Source organism: Gymnogyps californianus, chromosome 1, assembly GCF_018139145.2.
Source record: "Gymnogyps californianus isolate 813 chromosome 1, ASM1813914v2, whole genome shotgun sequence".
NCBI classification, from domain to species: Eukaryota; Metazoa; Chordata; class Aves; order Accipitriformes; family Cathartidae; genus Gymnogyps; species Gymnogyps californianus.
In genome coordinates, this window is record NC_059471.1 from 178,216,686 (window position 1) to 178,241,167 (window position 24,482).

The following is a 24,482-nucleotide window of genomic DNA, read 5'->3' on the forward strand; positions in this document are numbered from 1 at the left end:
TAGGTAGAATAGCTACAGGACATAACTAAAGTTTTCAAAATTTCCATCACTGAGACTAAATTCATATTCATATTGCAAGAACCCTCAGTTCAATAAAAAAATATCAGCAAAAGTGTTTAGGACTGCTCTGATGAGGGCCAAATCCAGGCAAACTGCTGGGCAAAGAAGAGAAGCTTTTGTTGGAGAAGGATAAGAAAAAACCCTCAAAAAGAAAAGAATAACCCCAATATCCTAACACTGAAGCATTGATGTTTTCCTGAAAGGCACTTCGATTTCTCCTCTTTATCACTTAAGCCTTTGTGTTTTCAACTCATTCACTTTAGCCAGCCACCACAAGATCTCTCTCCTTGTAGAGCACTTTGTATGGTTGCAAGACTGCTGAGGTATTTGATTAGCATGAAATCATGCTTTATGAAATCTCTCCAACAATACTGACTGGCTCATGCTCAAAGTCCTGCACGAAGCATTTTAAGTATAATGAAAACAGCATAACCATGGTTTGGGAAGGAAAGAAAAAGGGGCTAGAATCAAGCCATAGGTCTTGCTGACTTCAGAAAAAAAAGTTACCCCTTTGAATATCAATCGCTTTATGTAGTCGACATTTAAAATTCTTCCTTCAGAATCCATATTCTTAGCCCATTCTTCAGCCGACACAGGCTCTCTTCTAGTAACTTCAGGCTGTTGTCCTAGATCGATCTGAAACACACCCAAATACGTTATATGAATCCCACTGAAATGCTTCAGTAGTTTTGAACAACTGCACAAATAGTACTAAGCTTGCCAATTTCTTATATTCATTGCAACTACATTTTCACATGTGCATACCTCAGAGTTAGCAACTCTAAGGATCTAAGGCTGTGTCCACATTAGCAAGTAGTGTGGACCAACACAAGCAGATGTTTAGAGCAAGACACTCTGTGCCGAGGACCTGGGTATACATGTTAGTATTTCAGATTTTGGAGGAGGATGTATGTGTGTGTTTTAAATAACCTTCTACCCCCACGAACACCTCTGAGCTAGCTTCCCATGGACTAAAAGCCTCTATGCAACTGGAAATGTATTAGGTATGTGCAACACAGCAAACAAGGACAATCGGGAGCTTCACTTCAAAAGCACATTCCTGATACACACTAGCACATCTTAAGAGAGAACTGAAAAACAACTTGAGTTCAGAGACGCTACGCCCACACAGACTGCACAGTGTGACTGAAAGATCAATTTAAGTACACCGCCCCTGTATGTGGTTTCAGAACTCCTAACATCCACCAAAGTTTCACAGTTTGTGGTTCGTCTCTCTCAGTTCCCAAATTGCATGTTTAAGCACAGCAGAATTCAGCAGACAGTACTTCCTTACTTTCTAAAAATATTTTGATGATGGCAACCACCAAGTCAATTTGTGTTTCAACTCTTTAGAAGTCTAAGGCATTTTGCCTTAGACTCTTTTTGATTAAGACATACAGGTCAGTGTTATTTTCAGTATGTAGCATTTGTTATACTTTTTCTCATTGATAAATTAACTGATTAAATGCTAGGCAGCAAGTTCTTAGAATTACATAGTTCATACAACTACTGCTAAGATATTAACACTATTTTGAACTCAAGAAAAAAAGTAACATTCAAAACAGTTTAACACTCTAAAAACATGTAAGCTGCTTAAATAGTAATCACAAGCATTTAAAAATAAACCTTTTCCATCTATCTGTAAAAGACACCAATAGGAGTCCAAAGTGATTCATGATCCAATTACAAGTTCATTCTAGCTTTGGTTCAAGTCATACATAAATCTGTACATTTATACACCCTAGACAACATCCAATTAAATACTTTGTTTTAATCTTCTTAGCCCTCTTAAAACAAAGTGAAATGTTGAAGTGATTAGCCAAGAAAGTTGGTTATTAACCTGCATACCCCATTTTTACCTAACATAGCTCTGTCTGACCACAGAGGAAACACTAAGCATGAAATGGGTCACTTTTCAGGGCAGTGACTCTAAGGTAACGATAATCTCCATTTCAGTAATGACAAACTTTCTTTCAAAGCAAAACTCATATTTGCCAGCATAAAAATGACATATTCTAGAAGTAGCTTACTCTTGTGAATAAATGGTACGGCAGCATATGCCACAATCGCCAAGCATAAACAGTATAACTCACCAAGCTTCAAGTCCTACCATTCCTTTAAAGGTGTGCGTAAAAAGAATCAATGCATCTGTATCATTCATTTACACACTCACTCGTGTAATGACTTCAAATCCTGGTTCTTCCTGCTGATTTATCTTCAGCCCTGGAATAGCATCATTGAGAAAGTCTGCCATTTCTGATGGTGGTCGCCTTTGACTTGAAGGGTCACTTAAACGGAAACTGTCAAAAATATAGTTTGTGACTTTGGAAAATCTTCCCATTGTTACTGTGTATGGATCTTTCTTCAATTTCTGTGTTATAACAAGGAAAACAAGTAAAATACAAAAAGCCTCAGATTATTTGGAATTCTTGTACTCAAAGAAAGCAGAACAACAAGAAGAGTACTGTAGGTCTCGAAGTTATTGAAGTTTCATGTCTCAGTAGTTTCATACAGTACATTCATTACATGATTAAAAACAGATATCTTCAATATTAAGATAATACTACTGATTGATTTGAAAGATTGGATAACAGTGTGCTCAGTAAGCCTGACCTACGTATAAAAGTGGGTCAGAACTACTGTTTACTTTCCAGTGATTAATGCCACAAAACGTCTTCCTTCTGCCAAGCTTCTCTACCTTCATAGAGAAAACACATCTTGAATCATCATGTACTCTGCTAGGAATCTCACACAAAACTTGATTTGACAACTAAGTCCAGAAACTAATGTAATTCACTCATGAAGATTTTCTTTAAACAAATCAGTGGGTCAAAACTCTGCCCTCATTCAAGTCACTGGAAATTTTGCTGCCAACTTTCATGAGTCCACAAACCCCATGCAAATGATAAGCAGTTCTAGCATAAAAAACAACTCTTTTAGGCAATATTGTGCTCTTCACTGCTGTATTTTCAGCATCCATTCAAGACTGTCAGAAAATATCAAGGAAAAGAATATTTACTCAAGGAAAATTTAGAAAATTCTAATTAATATGTTTTGGTAACTCCTAAAATTTTTCCTTCTTCCCCTTTCTAAAACTATCTGTACCCAGATGCATAGAATCACAGAACACATTACCTTTAATAGGTTCAAAATAGTACCACAGGGAATTTAAGAAGTCATTAGAACACAGAAAACAACTTATAAGGAAGCATACTTTCTACAGTAAGCATTTGTTTTAGGATACAATCAATGCTTCTACAATGGTAATGACTCGGGGAATATTTGTGTGACATGGTAGAGTGGGGTTTTCTTAATAAATGTCTTCAGAATAAAAAAGTCAAAGATAATACATACTTGTAATAAGCCATATGATGGTTCATCAAAGAGATTTTCAAAAGACTGAGACAAAGACTTGTTCTGAGAATTCACAAGAAGAACCCGTTTATCCTGTGGAGATCTGCAATAAAATTAAAAATGGGTTTCTATAAGTACCACCAGTTTTTCCTGAAAATGTTTTTAGAATATTTACTGGTTTTTGAAGTCACATTTCAGGTTTTGTGCAAAGAAAGGAGGTTTGATACAAGATCACTCTTAGTTCTTGGCACAAGTTCACAAGCTAACACATTACAAAACAGGACTTTCGTTTTTCAAAAGATTAGTCATCATCATATTCATTCTGAATTGTACTCTTTCATTCTCTGAAAGATCATGATGCTTTTGAGAAATTTTTGATAAATTAGTCTGGAAGATAACTTTTGTCACCCACATGTAAATAAAGTTTTCTTCAACTATAGTTTTCTATATTTGACAATGGACAAAAAAAAGAGGTAACACAGGAAAGGAAATTTAGTGAGACATGGTCAGCCTCAACACAATATACGCTGAAACTCCTTTCAGTAACAGAGGAAGAGAAAAGAGCCCATGTCACCATATACAGTTAAGGAATTCTTTCTACCAATTAGTAAATCTTACATTAATGCATCCTGTAAAACATTACATAAAGGAATACAAACTGCTTTTCAATGTATGAAAGCACATCAAATTTCTAACCAAGAGTATTACAACAGCTACTGTCAGAATAATTCTAAGATTCATACTGATAGGAGCTTAAAAAACACCACAGTCATTGTATTGTGAAACAGAACCATCTCAGTACAGCCCTGCAAATGTATTTCTGTGTAGACTCCAAAAGCTAAACGAACACAAACCCGATTTGGCCTAACTCACTGTATTTGTACACTCTTGTTCTTCAATACAACATTTGCTTCTGACAGGCTTGCACAGGCAGATGAAAACAATAACAACAAAGACAGTGGAACCATGCTGCTCCTCGTATTTAATCTGTTCTTTTGCTCTTACTAGCCCCCTCCCCCAACATCCCATTTTCTCCCCTCCTCCGGCACAGATACCCCATCAATTCATTAACCAGCTCCTGAATCACCAATTTACAGCTCAATATGTGACAGAAGAGAGAACAGCCCAGAAGCCAGGCTGACATTCAAGCCTCGGAGTTGGTAGCCAGGCAGGGGAAAGCCAAGCACTTTGCCATCTGACTCTAATCCATCGCACAGACTTACATTTATAAAATACCTCTCTATTGCTCTCTCCCAAAGTTTAAATCCACTATTTCTAGTCTTTGAAAGAAAAGTTACTTTTATTTTTATTAGTACCTGCATCATCCACCATGTTATTAAAGTCAAAGATAAGAACTTTAATAAGTCTTATCTCTCTCCCATTCCAACAGGACAGGACACTGTTAACACTGACGGATATGAAATGCAACAAGAGATCTCATTTTGAGACAGCCAGACACCACAGTCATAGTTCTGAGGCAGCAACGGTTAATGAAGCTCAACTGGCTTTTGCTAAAAAGCAGCACAGGGGCAAAGGCTGAGTCATGTATTATGTTCTCCTTAACTAAAAGAACAAAAACTTTGTACCACATCTCCATTTTAATTAAACATTCTCTCTGGACAGCCGGTTGGGTATCAACAGCTGCTTGGGTAATGTTCAAAACAAATTTGTGAGCTAGACACTTTATTAAACACTCATAACCTTGCGAGTTAGAAAGTGTCATCCGTACACACAATATTTTCTCAATATTAGACTGGTGCCACCAAACTAGGAAGCACCTAATCTTTAAAGCAACAAATTACAAATATTTTGTTCAAGTTTAGCCACTTCACACACACTGATTTCAGCAATGACGTGACATTTTATAAAGAATGGTGTTAAAGGAGGGCAAAAACTTTTGAGATAATAGGAAGAGAGGAAGAAAATACCTATGACAGAAAGATATTTTAGAGAAAAGCTAAACTTTCTGCCTTAACATCAATACTCCATGTATTATAAACTAGAGGTTGGGATAACAAGTAATTATGCTGCCAAGTATTTGCTTGTGGTATCCAGAAAGCTGAGTAAACATCTTTTCCTAAAAGATGTTGTGAGCTTAGATACATCATGTACTAAAGCATAAATAACCATTAGGAAACAACAGAAACGTACAGAGACTGAAGTCTGCCATTTCCACAACTTATGTGGCATATTTGTTCTTTTCTCTTTCCTTAAAAAAAATAATCATCATAATTCATGACTAGAGCACAGAAAAGAATTTGGTGCCAGAAGCAGACCTTAACTGGAAGAGAGGAATCTAAGAAAACTAAAACTGGAAGTTCCTGCTCAGCTTAATGCTTAACTTCATTCAGATTTAATTTCCACAGCTGCCCCAGCTTTTTGCTTTAAAGTTCCCAAAGTATCTGCTGTTGCATTCATCAACGCTTAGAACTGTTCGAGGTGGCAATACTAAGCAGCTCAGCACATCCTGAATGCTTGAACATCACCTCAAGTTTCCCTGTCTAACCTTAGCAGGGAACTCCATCTGGTAAGCATTCCTGGACACGCCAGCGCACAGCTGCTGGGTCAGACTGCACAAACCCTACACCACTGCCTTCTTTTAAAGAGACACACATGAGGACATGACTGCCTCTCTTCGCACAGTTTCTTGCCCCCCCGACAGCTACTGTTTTGCACTGTCGAAGAGGAATGTCCACATTACCTGGCAAAAGGCTACAAAGGACAAGAACTAAGAATCCACTGGGTCAAATAAAGGAAGAACGGTAAGTGCCCACTCACTCACCGCAGATTATCTGAAAGAGACAGTGTTTGAAACAGGAACCAAAATCACTACCTATTTCATTTTCATTCAGTGACTCACCAATAAGCATTAGTTTTACATAGCAATGTGAAGTATAATTATTTGCAGCACATGACTCAATAAAACTGGAAGTGATGCCTGTTAGTAACACAAACTGTCTAGCATTATGCGCAGTAACAAACTGACAACCAAATGCTGGACAGAACCTAGATGTCTGAATTATAGGAGCTTAGGTGCCCAACTTCATAAAGTGGCTTAAGGTATTCCGGTATGTTAGTTTAGATTCCTGTTTTTTTTTTGTTTTGTTTTGTTTTTTTTTTTTTAAAACTTTCAACCATGAAGTCAAAAGATACAAAAAACTTTCTGAATATGAAAAGATAAAATAACTTGTTACATAACAGAGCAGTATCTTGTTGTAAATATTTTATGCCTTTGAGCAAAAAATATGAAATATAAAGTAAGCTTAGTCCAGGTGTCTCAATATTAAATACATGGAACTCCACCAAAATTAATGCAAGTATAACTACAGGTCTGTAGTTGCAGTACTGCATTTTAGTTATCAACTTTCTTGTTGCTTATTGCTGTTAATGCACATATATCAGTGTATATACACACATCTATATTTTCAAATAATAAGCTCTTTAAATAGCGGCAATTAAAAAAAAAAAGCAGCATGAACTCATTAGTTTTAAATTGCTTTTGTTAAAGTCTCAAATGGACTAACCGGAAAGAAGGCATAAGGGAAAAATCTTCATCTAAAATTTTACAGTTTCTAGTTGATAGTTAATCACAAGAACAAAGTTTTGATTAAGTCAATGTAAACCAGTCTGCCACATTGTCAAATGCACTCACTAGGCCTACTTAAAACTTGGTCCTGTTCATTAAATACATATTATGGGATTTAGTTAGAAAGTTTTAAATATATTGCTGCAGTACACAGGCAACAGATCACACAAGAGTATAAAGGTTTCAGCGACTCACCATACAACACAGGTGTTTTTCCAGTGTTTGCTACATAGGTTGCCTCAAAAACCTGCCCTAGCCTACCAGCAACTAGTCGGAAGATACCCACGAATAAGTAAACAAAGCAGTATGCTCAAAAAGGAACAATTTTCTTGGCGGGAAGGGGAGGGAGGCGGGGGGATGGCAGGACAACAATATTCCCGTGCCTGCAGAAGTTGTGAAATAAGGAAACTAAATGAAAGGAGGTTTAAGGAAGAACTCAAATGAAACCTAGAGAAAAACACTCAGGATTTAAGATGAAGTTGTCATCCAGGATTTCCTAAGCTACAGTTGTAGAGAGAATATTCTTACTAACACCTTTATCTTGTCCCCCTAATAGCCTCTCCTTTGGTCTTCTTGAATTTTCCCCTTTAAAAGCTCGCATACAATGTTACAGCCAGTACCATTTCACCAACTGGTCACACTGACCATGCTACCTTCTCCAAGCAGTTGACAACTTCTGATTATCACTGACTCCAACACCACGTCTTGACACTGTCAAAGCCTTTCACAAATCAGTTCAATGAATAGACAACCCTCATGTCCTATTGGCTCGCTCTCCAGCCTAACAGTATTACTTGGCGACAGCCTTCCCTACTTGTCAATGGCAACTCTGACCTCGTTGATGCTACCACTGTGAGAAGAGCCCTCTAAGGATTCCCACAGCCATTTCACTATCTACCTTCAAATCTGTCATCAGAATATTATGTTGCAAGTGATGATAACAAAACACTTTTGAAAACAGAATACCTGTTACACTGATGTTACACCTGTTACAGGTGTACCTGTTATACCTCATTGTTTCTTCATGCTCTACCTACTCTTATTTAACCTGTTGCCTTCTTAAATTATACTTATGCCTACATGGTGAGAGCAGAACATTTTATTTTATTCTGCATTGATGCTATGCCGATCAAAAAGGCTTTTATCCAAGTGAAAAACTTGGAGGTAACACAATATAAACACACAACAAAACCCAAGTAATTAACACCGTGATATGGTCTAACTATGTTTACATTCAGAAAGCTGATTTGAAGAGTAAATATCAAGTGTGAAGCATTCCCCACAGCAAGAAATTAGAGGGGAACAGAATTCTGGGGAAAAACATTTATATACAAATTGATTTAGTTGACAGTACTGTAAGTTATCTCACACACTGATGTCAATACTCAGATATTTCATACAAAGTAGAAGATCTCAAGTTTTAACACAAATTATCCCATTTAACAGAAGTGGTTCACGAAAAAGAGTACACTGAGTGTTCATGAGCAGCTTCTATACCCACTAGAGGGAGCTACTGAGGTATTGCGGAGCTAATAACACTTCAACAGATTCTAAACTATTTCATAAATTGATCCAACAATTTTAAAACTTCAGCCTACATTCAAAATGCACATGTGAAATTACAGTTTCAGTCACCTTGAAAATTGATTCTACTAATAAAAAAAGGAAGAGAAAATACATCAGGAAGCATTAATCTGAAATTCATTACAGAATTTAAAAAGTAAACCAATAATCCATATTTTAAATCAGAACTAAGAGTTGTTTGATACTTACTCATTCAGCACAACATGCTTTTCAAGGCATTTAATCAATAGTTTGCTATCTCCATGATGAAAGTGAAGAGCTGGAAGCTTCACATCATCCTTCAGACAGAACACCAAATAAGACCATCCCATGCCTTCTTTGTTTTGTTTGATTGATTTCAGATCTGTCAAACTGAACAGGAACGACCACTTGCTTTCTCCATTTGCATGAGTTGTAGCATCTTAAAAACAAAATTACCACATGATTTTAGTTTGACTTCCAATTACAAATGCATCGTCTCTGTCACTGTTCCTAAAAAACAAACCCAAAACAAAACCCAGCATTGGCTCCAATAATAAAATGTGTACCGTAACTACTGCAACTGCTATTTCTGGATTTCTCTTTGTGCCTCCTCATCTTCTACAGACTTCTAAAATAATGAGCAAGTCCACTAGACTGCTCCCCTAGAGCTGTGCCTACAGTTTATAAAAGTGACCCAGCAGTTAAATGTACAACTGCTGTATCAAATTCCAGCAGCAAGCTGAATCCCACCAGCATCTCCACCAGGTAGTACTACTTACTCAAACTAAACGTGATATACATTACAATACTGTATGCTATACATTGCACACACTATTACCCATGTGTTGTAAGACTGCTACCAAAGTAAGGGAGAAGGAATTGAAAATCTCCCCACCCACCACTCCCTCCCATACTGTGCAAGCATGTATACACTCTGCGCAAGACTGTATACATTCGAAGAGAAGGGGTTAAATTTTACTTTACCAGAGGACACAAAATTGCCAGCATGCCTGGAAGGAATCTGGCACAGCCCCTGGCCTGCTCCCATCAAATTACAGCAACTGGAAATAAGCAAGAAGTGGCAAAGAGCATAATCCAAGTCAGTAGTGCTCACTGACACTCACTTTGGATGAAGACGTACTCTGACGCCTGAAGATGAAAAATCAATACAAACCAGTGACATAATAAACCACCTGACAGAGATGCTGGTTTTAGCTTTATACAGTGCTAGCACTAAAAGCTCATCTCAAACACAGTATTCTAGGAGCAACGACTGTGCTTTACCCAAAAACATTCATAATCTTAAATCCAAACCCTGCACTCATACATGACAGATGATATTTAAAACCATCACAGATATGGTGAAACAATCACAATGGTCCCCAGTTACAGGCTCAGAAATAATACAGGGAAAACAAGTATTATAAAGAAAAATACTACGGGAACATCAGAGAAAAAAGATTACTTGAGAATCACTGTCCTTTCTCCCCCATTTTTTTTTTTTTTTTTAAAAACACAACATAGATTCACAGAATAGTTTGGGTTGGAAGGAACCTTAAAGATTATCTAGTTCCAACCCCCCTGCCATGGGCAGGGACACCTTCCACTAGACCAGGTTGCTCGAAGCCCCATCCAGCCTGGCCTTGAACACTGCCAGGGAGGGGGCATCCACAGCCTCTCTGGGCAACCTGTTCCAGTGCCTCACCACCCTCACAGTGAACAACTTCTTCCTTACATCTTATCTAAATCTACCCTCTTTCAGTTTAAAACCATTACCCCTTGTCCTATCACTACATGCCCTTGTAAAAAGTCCCTCTCTGGCTTTCTTGTAGGCCTCCTTTAGGTACTGAAGGCTGCTATAAGGTGTCCCCAGAGCCTTCTCTTCTCCAGGCTAAACAACCCCAACTCTCTCAGCCCATCCTCATAGGGGAGGTGCTCCAGCCCCCTGATCATCTTCGTGGCCCTCCTCTGGACTCACTCCAACAGGTCCATGTCCTTCTTATGTTGGGGGCCCCGGAGCTGAATGCAGTACTCCAGGTGGGGTCTCATGAGAGCGGAGTAGAGGGGGAGAATCACCTCCCTTGACCTGCTAGTCACACTTCTGTTGATGCAGCCCAGGATACGGTTATCTTTCTAGGCTGCAAGCGCACATTGCTGGGTCATGTTGAGCTTCTCATCAACCAACACTCCCAAGTCCTTCTCCTCAGGGCAGCTCTCAATCCATTCTCTGCCCAGCCTGTATTTGTGCTTGGGATTGCCCCGACCCATGTGCATGTCTACTGAAACACTACAACAAAAATGATGCACCTAAAAAATTATTTTGCTGAAGTAAAAAAGACCATATAAAAAAGACCCATGTACCACATAACTGTACATTCCATCTCCTCCTGCTGTTGCAGTATGGAAAGGCATTTGAGTAGTAAACCACTTATTTTTTCATTTTCCCTTCTGACATGACATCTCATTCAAATTCCATTTGTTTGAAAAAATGCAAGAGCCCAATGCAGATAAAACCGCTACATCATCTAATGATCATCACAGCAAGAAGTTAGATCTAACATTTATTTTCAATACAATTCTCTAGCAATTTAAAGAAAAAAAATAGATTGGAGGCAGACAGCAGCTATTCCATTGTGAATTTTTTCCACACCCAGAGATTCACCTCTTACCACAAATGACTCCCAGCTTTTCAATTCCTAATAAAATCCATTTTACTGTATCTAAGAGGCAATTCTTCAGTTACAATCTACCATAAAGAAAAAACAAAACAAAAAACCCACACTTTTTTTTTTTTTAAAGTACCTCCATTTGAATGAGGTTTCTTTTTAAAAGAGACTGTGGTGACCATGTCCCATTCTGCTTCATAACTACTTGGACGGTCTGCTCCTCGGGAACATTTTTCTTTAGGAGTTTGAGTCCACTCCACAACAGAACTGGAATCCTGAGGAAAAAAAAAAGTGACTATCAAAAAACACAAGGCATGAAAATTGAGCTAGTTTCTCAGATTCAACAAGTAGATAAGCATCTTCATTTTCACAGATTAAAAGAATCTGTAGTACTAAAATCCTAAGAAACATGATACAGTTCAACACAGGAAATTTGGACTTACGACTAAGACTACAAAGAGTTTTTACTTAATAAATTCAACATGGTACTAAAATAGCCTAGCCTCTCTTGCAGACTCTACCAACATAACATTTTATTTAAATGTAAAACTTAAATCTTTCTTCTTTAGTCACATTCTCTTAATACTGCTTAAATACCACATATCACTGCATCTTGGAACCCCCATAGACTTCTATTTTTATTTTGCATTAGAACAGTACCTCTCCATTTTGAGTCTAATTATGAAGAGTGAATCACCAGACTACAACATAGTAAATGCAGGGGGACTGGTGACCGTGATACACTTACACTCATTTGGTCTTTACTACTAATACAGATAGTCCCCTTCTATTTTATATATCAACCAAGTAAAAACTAAATACAGTCACCTACACACGTACCCCAATAACTTGAACTGGGCTGCAGTTCACAAATATGATTCCTACACGTAGCTATTAATAGCAATGATAATCACATAAATAGATTTTGCTTCCAGTTATGAGATCATCTATGCATAAGTTAACACAAAATAAAATCTCTTCAGAAACAGAATGAAAAACACTGATAACTAACAAACATACCTTTCCAGCACAGAGGATATTAGAAGTATCCAAAGTATCATCCAGTGGTCTCCAGTCTACTATTACTTCATTTTCCTACAATACAAACAATCAAAAAAATTCAATACTACACAACAAAGTACACATCTCCCTATTTACGCATGGTATGATTATGGTACAACCTGCATATATATAAATGATGCAGATGATGTCAAACATTATATGCTATTTGTTCATTTATAAAATCCTATACTTAAAAAGACATTTAAAGATTTGCCAAACACTTTATGTGCTTTGCCAACAAATATACGAAGTTTCTATAACTGTATTATGCAAATACCTTTTCTATGACACGTAGTACTCCTGATATTAAGCTGTCCTGGTCATCATTTTTTCCGCAGGATGAATGAATGAAAACTCCTTCCTGCTCATATACAACCTATAATGAAGTGGGTAATGAAATAAAAAAACCAAGATTTTAAAATTGTTTCTCTCTCCTGTGGTACTCATTATCATTTTGACTCACCTACATAAGTTGAAGTGAACGCCTCTACCTTGTTCGGGGGTTTTGTTACCTTTCCTTTCTCCCCACCCTCAAGATCTGAGTCTTTCCCTTACTTAAGTCAAGAAACAATAGAAAATGGAACTTGTTAAACTTACTCTCTAAGCAACATACTGACTATTATTACTTCGCCAGTAAATCACAAAAAATGCATTCAATACCTAGTATTTTTTAAATCAGCAGGCAGAGGTTCATATGGAAATACTACACAGCTTTTAAAACATTAAAAGGCTTTCTTACATAGTCTGCCTTTCCCTCACTTGCCATTTAAGCATGTTGAAATGATAACCTGAATTTAAGTTAACAAAGAACAGTCTAGTGTACAAAAGACGAACACCACAGAAATAAAAAAAAATTATTAAATAATGGCCCAATTCTACATTCAAGGTGAATGGCAAAGGTTCCATTTCAAAGGTAGAATATGTGACAGTCAGATATGAGAGGCTTGTAGGAGTACACACTGCCCACGTAACTTTTGCATTTAAGCATTTACAAAACTCTTCACAGTATTCTGATCGTGCTCTTAAAAAAAAAAGAATATCAAAGAATTCTTGTCTGTCAAAATTCAGCAGGGTCTTCAAAGCTACATGCTATATATACTCTTAAAAGGTCTATAAACAATGTGAACGGCTTCTGTTTTAAACAACTCTCTAAAAGAAGACTGAAAAGTCCTAATATACCACACTTAGATTTTGTGGAAGTGAAATACTTCAAATAGCAACAGTAATTTTTTTATAACCATGTTAATTTTCAAACCAAGCTGCGAACACTGCCTTAAGAAATACATATTTTTAAAGGCAAAACCTAATAATTCTTAACTAATCAGAGACAGGTATTCTATTTCTTTGGTACTAAAATATCAGTATCTCTTTTTCTCAACTTATTCATTTGTCAGGTTTTTAAAATCATCACATTTGCAGTCAGGCCAGTAAACTAAAAGTTTAGGTGTGTAAGCTTAACTAGCCAGACAGGAATACAGAGCTTAAAAAGAGCTATAAAATTCAGTTAACTCGTCCTTTCTGTTACAGATTTACTTTTTAAATTTCTCTTCACTTCACACAAGCAAGAAATTTCTGAAGTGTCCTGTTTAATCACAGAAATATCACTTGGAAGAAACCTCTAGAGGTCACTTAGTACAATCTCCCTCTTGAAGGATTATTAAAATCAAGTTACCTTTCAAATATTGGGAGCCTTCTTTCCTCTTCTCTATTACAGCTTTCTTCTCTTTTCTATCAAAAAAGATCCTCCTTCTATTTCTACCAAATACATGTTTTTAAATTCAGTCCCTGTTTAAACAAGGCAACTTCAGAATTTATTTAAAATTTACCTTCTAGCTATTTGGACCTGATCTATCACCACAACTAGTCAGAAGTATGAACCAAAGTGATCAATCACTGGGACAGCTGTTCCAGAAAAAACTATTTGTATCAGAGTTACACTGGTAGAAGTGCATTTCTGCCAATAATGTTAGTAAGTATCACGAAGTATACCTTCTCAGTCTAGAAGGTATGCAATCTAATAATTGTTTTTATTATTTTCCATCCATTAATTTCTCAGAAGGACAAACCTTTCCTTTCACGAGAAAAGAAAACGTGTTCCCAATGCCACAGTTGTCATGCAACTGAAAAATTCTACATTGCTCTTCGTAACAGATCCAGCTCCCTGCCCCATGCTCCACCAAAACAGACAATAAAACCAAAGAAGAGAGAACATGTTCAGAAGTTTGGAGGGTATCTGTAACACAGAGGACTTCTCACAATGCAGCTTATTTCCCTCCTTCTATTACTCAAGAGAAAAACTTCCCCAAGTTTGAAAGGCCAGAAGGCCAAGTTGTTGGGATTTATTCTTATCCAAGAACAGGTGCAATCTTGTATTTACTTTTTCCAACTGTTATCAAGTATTTCATATAACTGAGCTTTAAAAGTGCAATTTTTTTATATCATTGAAGAAAAACATTGAGTCATACATAGATGGGAGTCTAGAAGATGCAATCATGTAACTAATTTGAAGACAGATATGGCATTTATCTTACAAAAGATTATCTAGGAAGTGCTTTAACAGCTTATCCCACTGCAAAACATTTTGGAAGTTACCATTTTGAATTATCTGAAATATTGAGCTGCTTTGTTCAGCAGTACTTTGTAGATAACTCCATAACTGTTGTGGTTTAACCCCAGCCAGGAACTAAGCGCCATGCAGCCGCTCGCTCACTCCCCACACCCAGTGGGATGGGGGAGAGAATTGGAAAAAAAAAATCAAAACAAAACAGAACCTCGTGGGTTGAGATAAAGACAGTTTAATAGGACAGAAAGGAAGGGAAATAATAATAACAACAACAATAATAATAAAATTACAATAATAATACTAAAAGAATTAGAATATACAAAACAAGTGATGCACAATGCAGTTGCTCACCACTCGCTGACTGATGCCCAGTCAGTTCCCGAGCAGCAATCTGCCCCTCCCAGCCAACTTCCCCCAGTTTATATACTGGGCATGATGTCATATGGTACGGAAGATCCCTTTGGCCAGTTTGGGTCAGCTGTCCTGGCTGTGTCCCCTCCCAGCTTCTTGTGCCCCTCCAGCCTTCTTGCTGGCTGGGCATGAGAAGCTGAAAAATCCTTGACTTAGTATAAACACTACTTAGCAACAACTAAAACATCAGTGTGTTATCAACATTATTCTCCTACTAAATCCAAAACATAACACTATACCAGCTACTAGGAAGAAAATTAACTCTATCCCAGCTGAAACCAGGATAATAACTGAATTTGAATAAACTGATTTTGAGACTATGATTTTATAGTGGTAGCACCTGAAGATCAGCTACACTGGGTGGCTGTATTTCACACAATTATCTTAGCAAGCTGAAAATTCAAAAATGCTACTAAGTATTCTTATAGCACCTTACAGTAAAATGTAGTTTGTGATAGATTTTTATCTTCTGGTATTACAGCACTGGCAAGCTATTAGTCAAGTCAAATAGGGAAAGCAACGTTAAATTTCACATACAAGTAATAAGTACTAAGGAAAGTATCAAATTGAAAGACAGCATACCAATAGTTAGATTTGAATAAAAAAACATCCATCAGTAGACAACTGCTATAACACTGTGTAGCTCAACCCCACACACCATGTGGCCCACAAAAGTATTTGCTCAGTACCTCCACAGCCCAACAATCAGGCAAATGCCTGGTCAATTAGCACACACGGACCTCTTAAGCAGCCAGGAAAACAGACATTTCAAAACCAGGCAATAGCAGCCTACGCTGCCACTTGCCTAAACAGTAGATTACTGCAGAACATGTAAGATGAGTACCTTGAAATAAGATGTGGGAGAACAGACAGCAAATGTTGGAGGACAATCAGAAGCATCATTAAAATACTAAGGACTTGTGTAAGGTGCACACGCAAAATCTGTGTAGTGAGACCCTGGTACGTACGGAGACAGTAGAAGGAACTAGGTATGAGCAGGGCAGGATAATGACACCGTTGCCCCCTTATTAGCAGTTAACGTAACTATAACCCCCCAAACCCAACCAAAACCTGCATCAATACTACCTGTCAACACCCCCTGCAGAGGAAAGCACCCCAATCTCCTTTAAATCCTGATAACTTTTTGCCTTCAGTGACAGACGTCTGTGATCTAAAGGCCTCATTATCCACTGTGTGAAATAATTCAAGAGTTTCAAAGAACATCATCTGTTCAGTTAGTCGATTATGCTTCTTGTATTATGAGACAGGAAAACACGCTACTGGCTTACTTTGGTTTTGTACTATTCATTATTTTACATATTTCATCATGGTCTCTTTTTCAATGGTGAGAAGTAGGTAGAGTCAAGCTCAATCTTTCATTTTCTTTTCATATGATTAGAGCCATCACTCTTCCTCTAAGTCTACACAACATCAATAAGCCCATAATGAAAAAAAGACAAGTTAATGTTAATAACTGCACACCACAGGTTACTAGATAAGTCGGTATGTCCCCAGGTTTTTACTCAAAACCCAAAGGTATTCCTCACCCCAATATTACAGTCCTTCCACCTATCCACCGAGTAAAAAACCTGTGGTCTGCACAGTCAACCCACTGGTCATGGAAACAGAACTCCAGGGAAGAAAAGCAGTCCATGTTGCTTAGATGCTTGAGGCCAAAAAAGTTGTCCAACCATGAAAGGCCTAACTACAGATTTAAACAACGGTTGTTTTGTTTTCTTCTATACCTATTTGCAAACACCTGTTGAACTGTCCAGAGATGCATGTTCCTCAGGTTATTACATACACGAAAGCCAGACCCTACTGGCCCCACAACACAAACGAAAAAAAGAACAGAAGAGTGTTTGTCAAAAGCACACACCAACACAACCAAGGCAAATGAAGATGTAATGTGACAGGAGCTAAACAACTTTGAAAATTACTTGATTTCAAACAAATTTTAGTTCTGTCTCGTAGCTGTACATGTATCAGAATTACTCAAAGGTTTTCAGACATCTTACTAGCTTAAAGCTAGTTCTTTGCAAAACAGTTTCCACATTTATCCATCTACAGTATCCTTAAGTTCCTCAAATGCTTCAAATCATAAGCATGACTACCTAAGGAAACTTATCACTGTAAAAGCACTCAGTTGGCAACTTGTTTCTATAAATAAATGATGGAGAAAGTATAAAAAAAAAAAGACATCTGTATGATTTAAGTATTACTTCTTAATAATCTTAAAATTTCAAGTTTGAAATAATATGTACCTGAGAAGCTTATGTTCATAGGTCTTTCCTGCTTGTCAAGCAAGTCCATGCTTGCAGAGTGCAAGCATGACTTACACCACATTTATTTTTCCAATTCTATAGAATGAAAACTAGACCTATTGCCTATTTGATTCAGAATTCTACCAAAAGCTAAAAATTGATGCAAGAGTTTCCAAACGCTGCTAAGCCACCTTGACCTTTTTTTTTTTTTCCATAGGTGCTACGGAAGTCAAAGGCAAATTCACAATTCTTTCTAACCAGTCACTGAAAGCGCTGTGCCGCGGAGAGACCTCAGCTATTCCATCTCAGATACTGACAGAGGGTCTGTAAAAACAGGGAACCACAGCACAAAATTCAGGAAAGCTGCACAAAGCAATAGTTGTCTACCCACCTACTATAAAAAACAGAGGGAAGTGGCAGGATGTAGGCTCAGTTTACATGTCATGGCATATGCTAGTCAAGGTTCTGGAAAACTGTTCAAGTATTTATATTCCATGTCCAGCAGAAAATAACTTTCTGAAGTCCCACTGTTGTCCCAGTAACATTTTCTGAGAAATAAATTGTATCATTCTTAATATCGTAAGGACAATTCATATCTCCAGCTCATTGTACTGCTTACAATGAGCAGTCAACAGGCAATGTTTGTACCTTTTTATTGCCAGGGACATACATGAGCAGAAGGCCTTCAGCATACCACACCAACAATTACAAAATATGCCAGAACACAAGCAAAATTTTGGGAATAAATGGGATTGCCATTTGATGGCAATTTATGGGCCTGTGCTACCAGCTAGTGAAAGACGACAACACTGCACCCAAAGACAATGGGGTGTAGGCAACAAAAAAGGAGAGCTAGGATCCGGGGCTACCACACAACAGGGTGGTCCTGCCCTCTTCACCCATGTACTTCCTACCCTGCCTGTGCTGGACACCTAAGTACTAGCTGATATCACGCGCACTCATCATTCATACCTTATACTCTTTGCTCTTACCTCTGTCACACACCAACCACCTGCCAAATGCAGGACATTTGAGAGAATAGAGAAGCATTGCAACTCTCCCAGCTAGTTAGTTAGTCCCATCTTTCAGACACTTCATACTCTCTCCCTGTGTTCCTATCCAACTCACTCTCCTTTTCTGACAGAGAGTACAGCTCGGGGCCAGCACTGCTCTGCCAAGATGCCATCCAGTTTCTCATGACAGATGCAGCTTGCAGCACTTACACTGTGAATCAGCCACTGCTCTGGAGTCATTAATTACGGCACTGTGCAAATCCTGATTCTAACAACTTTTCAATAGCAGTTACTTCATTTTTGCCTCATATTAGAGAATCAGGTAAAGGACCTCACTGTGGATTCCACAGTTGAAGCCACAAGCAGGCATGCTCATAAGAAAGTGACTAAGAAAGTCTGAATGCTCCACAGACTACAAATTAAGGAAAAATGGGTCTGTCTGCAAACATTAACAATAGATATAGCAGCTGTGCAGCATCTTATTTTCTGATTCTGACAGAAGGTAAACAGAACAAAAGATGCAACACAGTAAGGAAACAACTACACGCCAATAAAATAAATTCGATTTAGGCAATGGTTGTCCTGAGAGATCTTACATCCACAAAATAAAGTATCTTAGTTTAGAGCTGTGCTTTAAGTTAGAAGAAATATAACTCAATTTAAAAATCTGCATTATGCTGCTTTTATTTCCATCTCCCTCTTTGGAATAGCTGAGGTTTCCCCAGAGCTTATTCACACATCCACTGCTAAACTGTCACTGGGCACATCAAAGTACCTACTACATCAATAGTCTGCTTTCAATGACCAGGTACCAGCACATTTGAGTGCTCTGCAAAGCATCAAGCTAACATTACTTGACCAACATGATCTTCTGCTCCACAGAAGACATGCTACAACTTCCAGCATTTGAATTTTAAGAAAAAACGTAAAGCCATAACCTTCTATGTCTTTTGTTTGCTGAGCCTATGGCTCAATCTTTTTCCTAAGACAGTAAAATTTCACACCATGCTAGTCTTAAAAGAGGAAGAGTCTTACAAACACTAAGTTTCTAAGCGGGAGAAAAAAAATTCCACAAATATTGTTCATGTTGTGACAAATATGAGAAAGCTCGCAACACGAGGAACCACATATAAGAAAGGTTTCCTGCTTGACAACAGTAAGTTTTTCAAGTTCTGCCTTAGGTGCACTGAAGATTTCTTGAACCACAAAGTATTTCTGCTACTTATGCAACAATAGTGGGATATCAGTGAAAATACAAGTCCATTCAGGGTACTGAGAGTAAAAGCTTGAGGTGGTAACACACTATTTCTACTGTGAACACTTCTGCAAAAGAAATCCTTAATGAACAGAAAACAGAAAGAATATACAGAAATTTCAGAATTATCAGTGAACTGCTTTACATTCAAGCATAATGAAACCTTAACTAAATGCAAAAGAGGCAAAGGCAGGTAAAGACTTCTTTTCACAAAGAAAACCTAGGAAGTACAATATATTCAGAAACGATTATGATTCTGTACGTAGTAAACGATAAAGGCTGAAAAAGTTATCATGAAGATTTTAAATCAAGTGCTTATTAAAATGGCACAGCAATGCATAGTACAGGAGTCTGTGCCCCCAAATTTAACTAGTAGAAGGTGCAGCAAGACACTGCCTACATCACAGAATATATATATACACATCTAAAATAATCTGCCATATCTGTATCAACAAACTACCTGAAGGATGCAAAGCTAATTTTAACAGACTGTATTTTAAATCTCTTTGCTGGTCCTGGCTACAAAAAAAAAAAGCCCTCAACAGCAAACACACACCCCACCCCCCAACACTACAACATTTACAACATTATTGTTCAGTAGTAGTTACAGTGCTATTCAAACACTTCTAGTTGCTGAACTGGCCAAACATCTGAGCTTAGACCTGAAGCTCAGCTGTTTGGCCTGTTCAAGCTCTGAAGCTTTAACTTCAAGAGCAAGGGCACAGGCAAGTGAAAAATAACTTCTCCGACAGCCCATGTGTCAATTGGTAATTTGAGAAAGATCTAACAGCCCATGTGCTGACGATACTCTGAACTCCAAGAGCATAAAACAAAAATCGTTACTGTCTTTAGATCAGCTGTAATAATAGCCTATACACCAACAAACTAAAATTGAAGTTTGTACTTCTCCCCATACACAACTTTTTACCTCATTTTCTAACATGGTTTTCTGTTATAAGGGTGAGTCCAGAGTTGGTTTTCTGAAATAAGGAAAACAGACTGCCATTTGCTAAGCAACAAAAAGAGAGAAAATATACCTGCTTTCATGCATAAAGTCAAAAGCACTGAAAAGGAAAGACCTTACTGCCAAGTTACTTGCAGAAAAAAACGGCAACTCTAAGAAAGGGCAAAAAACTGAAGCTCACACTGTTCTAGTGCAGATGGTCATTAATAAAGAATGAGTCACGACTCCAGAACTCAACAGCATTAACTCAAGTTTTCCGGAACCAAGTTAACCATATAGAGAAAAACACTGAAAGGAACCTTCTGAGATATGAAACAGTAAGAAAAAACAAATAAGACAAAAATCCAAGTAAACTACTACATACTGTTACATGAGGTAATGAAATTTATAATTCATATCCCATTAACATATGGAGCAGAAACCAGAGTCAATATGAAACAGCAGAGTTGTGAATCTACTGATATTAATGATGTCAGGGAAATTAAAAAAATGTCATAGAGAAGGGGAAAGCAAACAAGGTAAAAATATAATAGAAACCACAACCTTATACGGTTTGCTGAAGCAAGATTTCATGAAAGCTGAGACAATGCAGGCTATCCTAGCTGCTTAATATATTGCCATGTGCATTCCATGGAAATTACTTTGTGTAATATTTTGCAGAAAAGAACATATACATTAAGATACATTACTTTCATGTGATAAGATCTGCCAAATGAGACTAAAGCAGCCCACAAGTAATGCCTACTACTCTTTCAGAAATCTACCACCTGAAACACCTCATTACAACACTGCACAGCCAGAAAGAAAAGTGTAATTAATTTAGGACACCCATAGCTTGGAAACACACCAAAGTGCAAAATGCCTTAAGTGAGAATGCTGGGTCTCTACCAACTTACACTGTGTTTATTCCACCCGGAGTGACATTTCACCAGTTTGTGAGCCCTTCTAAAATCCTGCTGCCATCCAAAGGAACAATTTGTGATCCAATGTTCTCCCTAGACTAACAGAAGACTAACCCAGCCAAAAATAAGCACACACAGTTTTATGTATTATTTCAGCTTGCTAAATCAAATCACTGAGAGATCAAATGAGTATGGTATCCAAGCAAGCAGAAGTGCAACACACAGGTGGGGAGATCTAGAGAAGGATGGAACTGCTCTTGCTGAGAGCAGTGAAACTTCAAACCAGCCCAGCCACTTCATGAAGTTCAAGGAAACACAACTGTCATTTTTTTCTCTGTATCAAAAGAGACATGGCAAACAATGTTACTGAATTAGAAGTTGCATTAACAAGTTGCATTAGTATTGTGGATGTGGAATAACTGAAACGGAGTTTTGCAACATCTTAGAGATTCAGTCTCAGGCAAACAGACTTTTCTTTAAAGGGACAACGAATACATACCAAATTTACAAACAACTAATCCACAATAGTTTTAGCCTCTCATATAAACTATGACAGTAGAGCTGCTTTCAGGAGAAACTTCCTGAAGAAGATCCTGATAAAAACCTATGTGGAAAAAAAAAAAGCTGCAAAATGAAAATATTTACCATCATCCAATAAACTGCTGGACTGAGCTTAAAATGGACAAAACCATAAGAATAACTTTTCTCTGTATACATAAAAACTGGATGTGCATGGCTAGAAACAGCTGGGAGGACAGTATGGCTATCTTTACATTTACAGCACCTAACAGCAGCAAAGAACTTAAAAATAAAGCTGTAACAACTCCAGCTAAACAAATTGCCTGCTCCACCAGTTCTGGTTGAAATGGATATGGTAAACTGGCACAATCAAGACCTCTACTGAGTTTTCCTGCTAGCTAAATGCACTCCTCAGTACCCTCCGAGAAGCACAGACATGGCTAATTACATATGTTCTCTTATTCCAAGATCAGCATGAGCTGAAATAATCATCTGCTGCGATATGCTGGAAAAGTGAAACTGAAGACTATCACACTCTAGCCCTGGCTACATACAGTCAGACACTACACTGAGATTTTAAATCCTAAATAAAGGATCCACGTGCTCGGGAGCCTGGCATTGCAAAGGAACACTTTTAGAAGACAGTCATAGAATAAAAATATTTCTACAATAAAACCATACAGACACAACTCAGATCTGTTGGTGGGGGAAGAGGGAGGCAGAGAGGGCTGCCAATACCTTCCCTCCTGTGACCTCAAACCAGGACAGACATTTGAATCCTCGTCAAGCTCTACTGTTTCATTTAAGAACACTCGGCAACGATTAGCGGCACGTAAAAATCTTTACATTACTGAAGTATCCGACCGACAAGGCTTTGTATCCACCCCGGGGCAGGCACCCGCACACTACCAGCGCGGAGGCCAGGAGAAAGGCCAGTAACGTCTGGGACACGCGGCCACGCAGACGGGACAAGTCTCGTTCCTCCACCTCAGCCTCAGAGCCTGCTCTGCGGAGGCCAACCGCCGGCCCCGTGGCTGCCCGCCTCCGGCGGAGAGCGGCCTCTTCCTACACCGGGGCCGGCTCTCCGCGCAGCCCGAAGGCGAGCTGGGGCGGTGTGGGACGCGGCCCAAGCCGGGCCGGGCGGCAGGCGCTGCAACATGCCGCCGCACCCGCCCCGGACAGGGCCCAAGTCCCACCCGCCGGCCGCGACCCCCGCCCGCGCCCCGCGCAGGGCGCCGCAGAGAGCTCACGGCCTCCTACCACCGCCAGGCCCGCCCGAGGCCGGGACGGCCCGTGTCCAGAGGGGCGGGCCCGGGCCCCGCGGCCCCGTGAGGAGACTCCGCACCCGCGCACCGCGGGGAGGAAAGGCCCCCGCCTGGCCACGCAGGGGCCCGGCCGCCCCTTCCCGCGGCTCCCGCCAACCGGGGCGACGCCAGCGCCGGACACAGCGGGGCCCCCGAGAGGAGAGGACGGCAGCCATCGTCGCCCGCGCGGGACCCGGGCCCATCCCGCCCCCGTTACCTTGCCGCTCGGAGGCGCCGCCATGTTGCCTACGAGTGTTTATGATGACGTTGCGCTCTTCACGTGCTTCGCCCCCGCCTCACAACAACCCCCGTCAGCCCCTCCGCGGCCGGGTAGGCGGCGCAGGCGCACTCGGGCGGAGACGCCCCCGCCACCCGTCGGGGCACGGAAAGGCGCGACGGCCACGCGCCGAACGGCCGGGCCCAGCGGGAGGAGGGGCGGGGCTCCGGCCACGGGGGGCGGGGCGGGAGAGCCCCGCCCCCGCCGCGGGGAGGGGAGGGGAGGGGAGGGGAGGGGAGGGGAGGGGAGGGGAGGGCGGGCGGAGGCGGCCTGTCTGCCTGACAGGGCGCCGGCAGGAAAGAGGAGAAAATGGCAGTTTTATTTCTTTTTTCCAAAGGCTGCGCTTTTTTCCCCTCGGTCTTTTCGCTCATTTTGAATCCCTCGCACGCAGCTCCCTGCGAGACTGGCCGGTGCCTAGCCGCGGGGAAGCGGCTTGCCCGTGGGCCGGGCGGGCAGGCCCCGCGGCCCGTCCCTGGCAGGGCGTCGCGCTGCCCGTTATCCCCCCCCCCCCCCCCCCCCCGCATAGGTTTAAAAGGGAGTTGCGGGGTTGAGGAGACGGTGAAGGACAAGGCAGCAGTGAAGCGTTTGTACAGCAGGGGCAGTACAGAACAGCCAACGCGCCTGCCCGTGCGCCGGGGACGTGCCGGCTTGGAGCCTCCACAGCGGCGAGGGCGGTAGTGACCCAGCTAGATCGTGCAAGTATGGCAGTGAGGAGAAAAGGGGATATTTTTTTCCTC

General features: G+C 39.8%; 1 protein-coding gene across 1 annotated transcript in view; it reads right to left on the reverse strand.

The window, feature by feature from the left end:
• The window catches only part of TBC1D15 (TBC1 domain family member 15), a 38,737-nt gene extending 14,992 nt beyond the window's left edge, over positions 1–23,745 (reverse strand). Inside the window, exons 1-8 of the mRNA XM_050894417.1 lie at positions 23,686–23,745; positions 12,551–12,649; positions 12,232–12,306; positions 11,348–11,486; positions 8,774–8,984; positions 3,415–3,517; positions 2,234–2,431; positions 568–696 (exon numbers count right to left, since the gene is read on the reverse strand). Of these exons, the coding sequence (XP_050750374.1) occupies positions 568–696; positions 2,234–2,431; positions 3,415–3,517; positions 8,774–8,984; positions 11,348–11,486; positions 12,232–12,306; positions 12,551–12,649; positions 23,686–23,709 (978 nt within the window). The 5' untranslated portion in view covers positions 23,710–23,745. The remainder of the gene's footprint in view (positions 1–567; positions 697–2,233; positions 2,432–3,414; positions 3,518–8,773; positions 8,985–11,347; positions 11,487–12,231; positions 12,307–12,550; positions 12,650–23,685) is intronic.
• Positions 23,746–24,482: the final 737 nt, after the last annotated feature.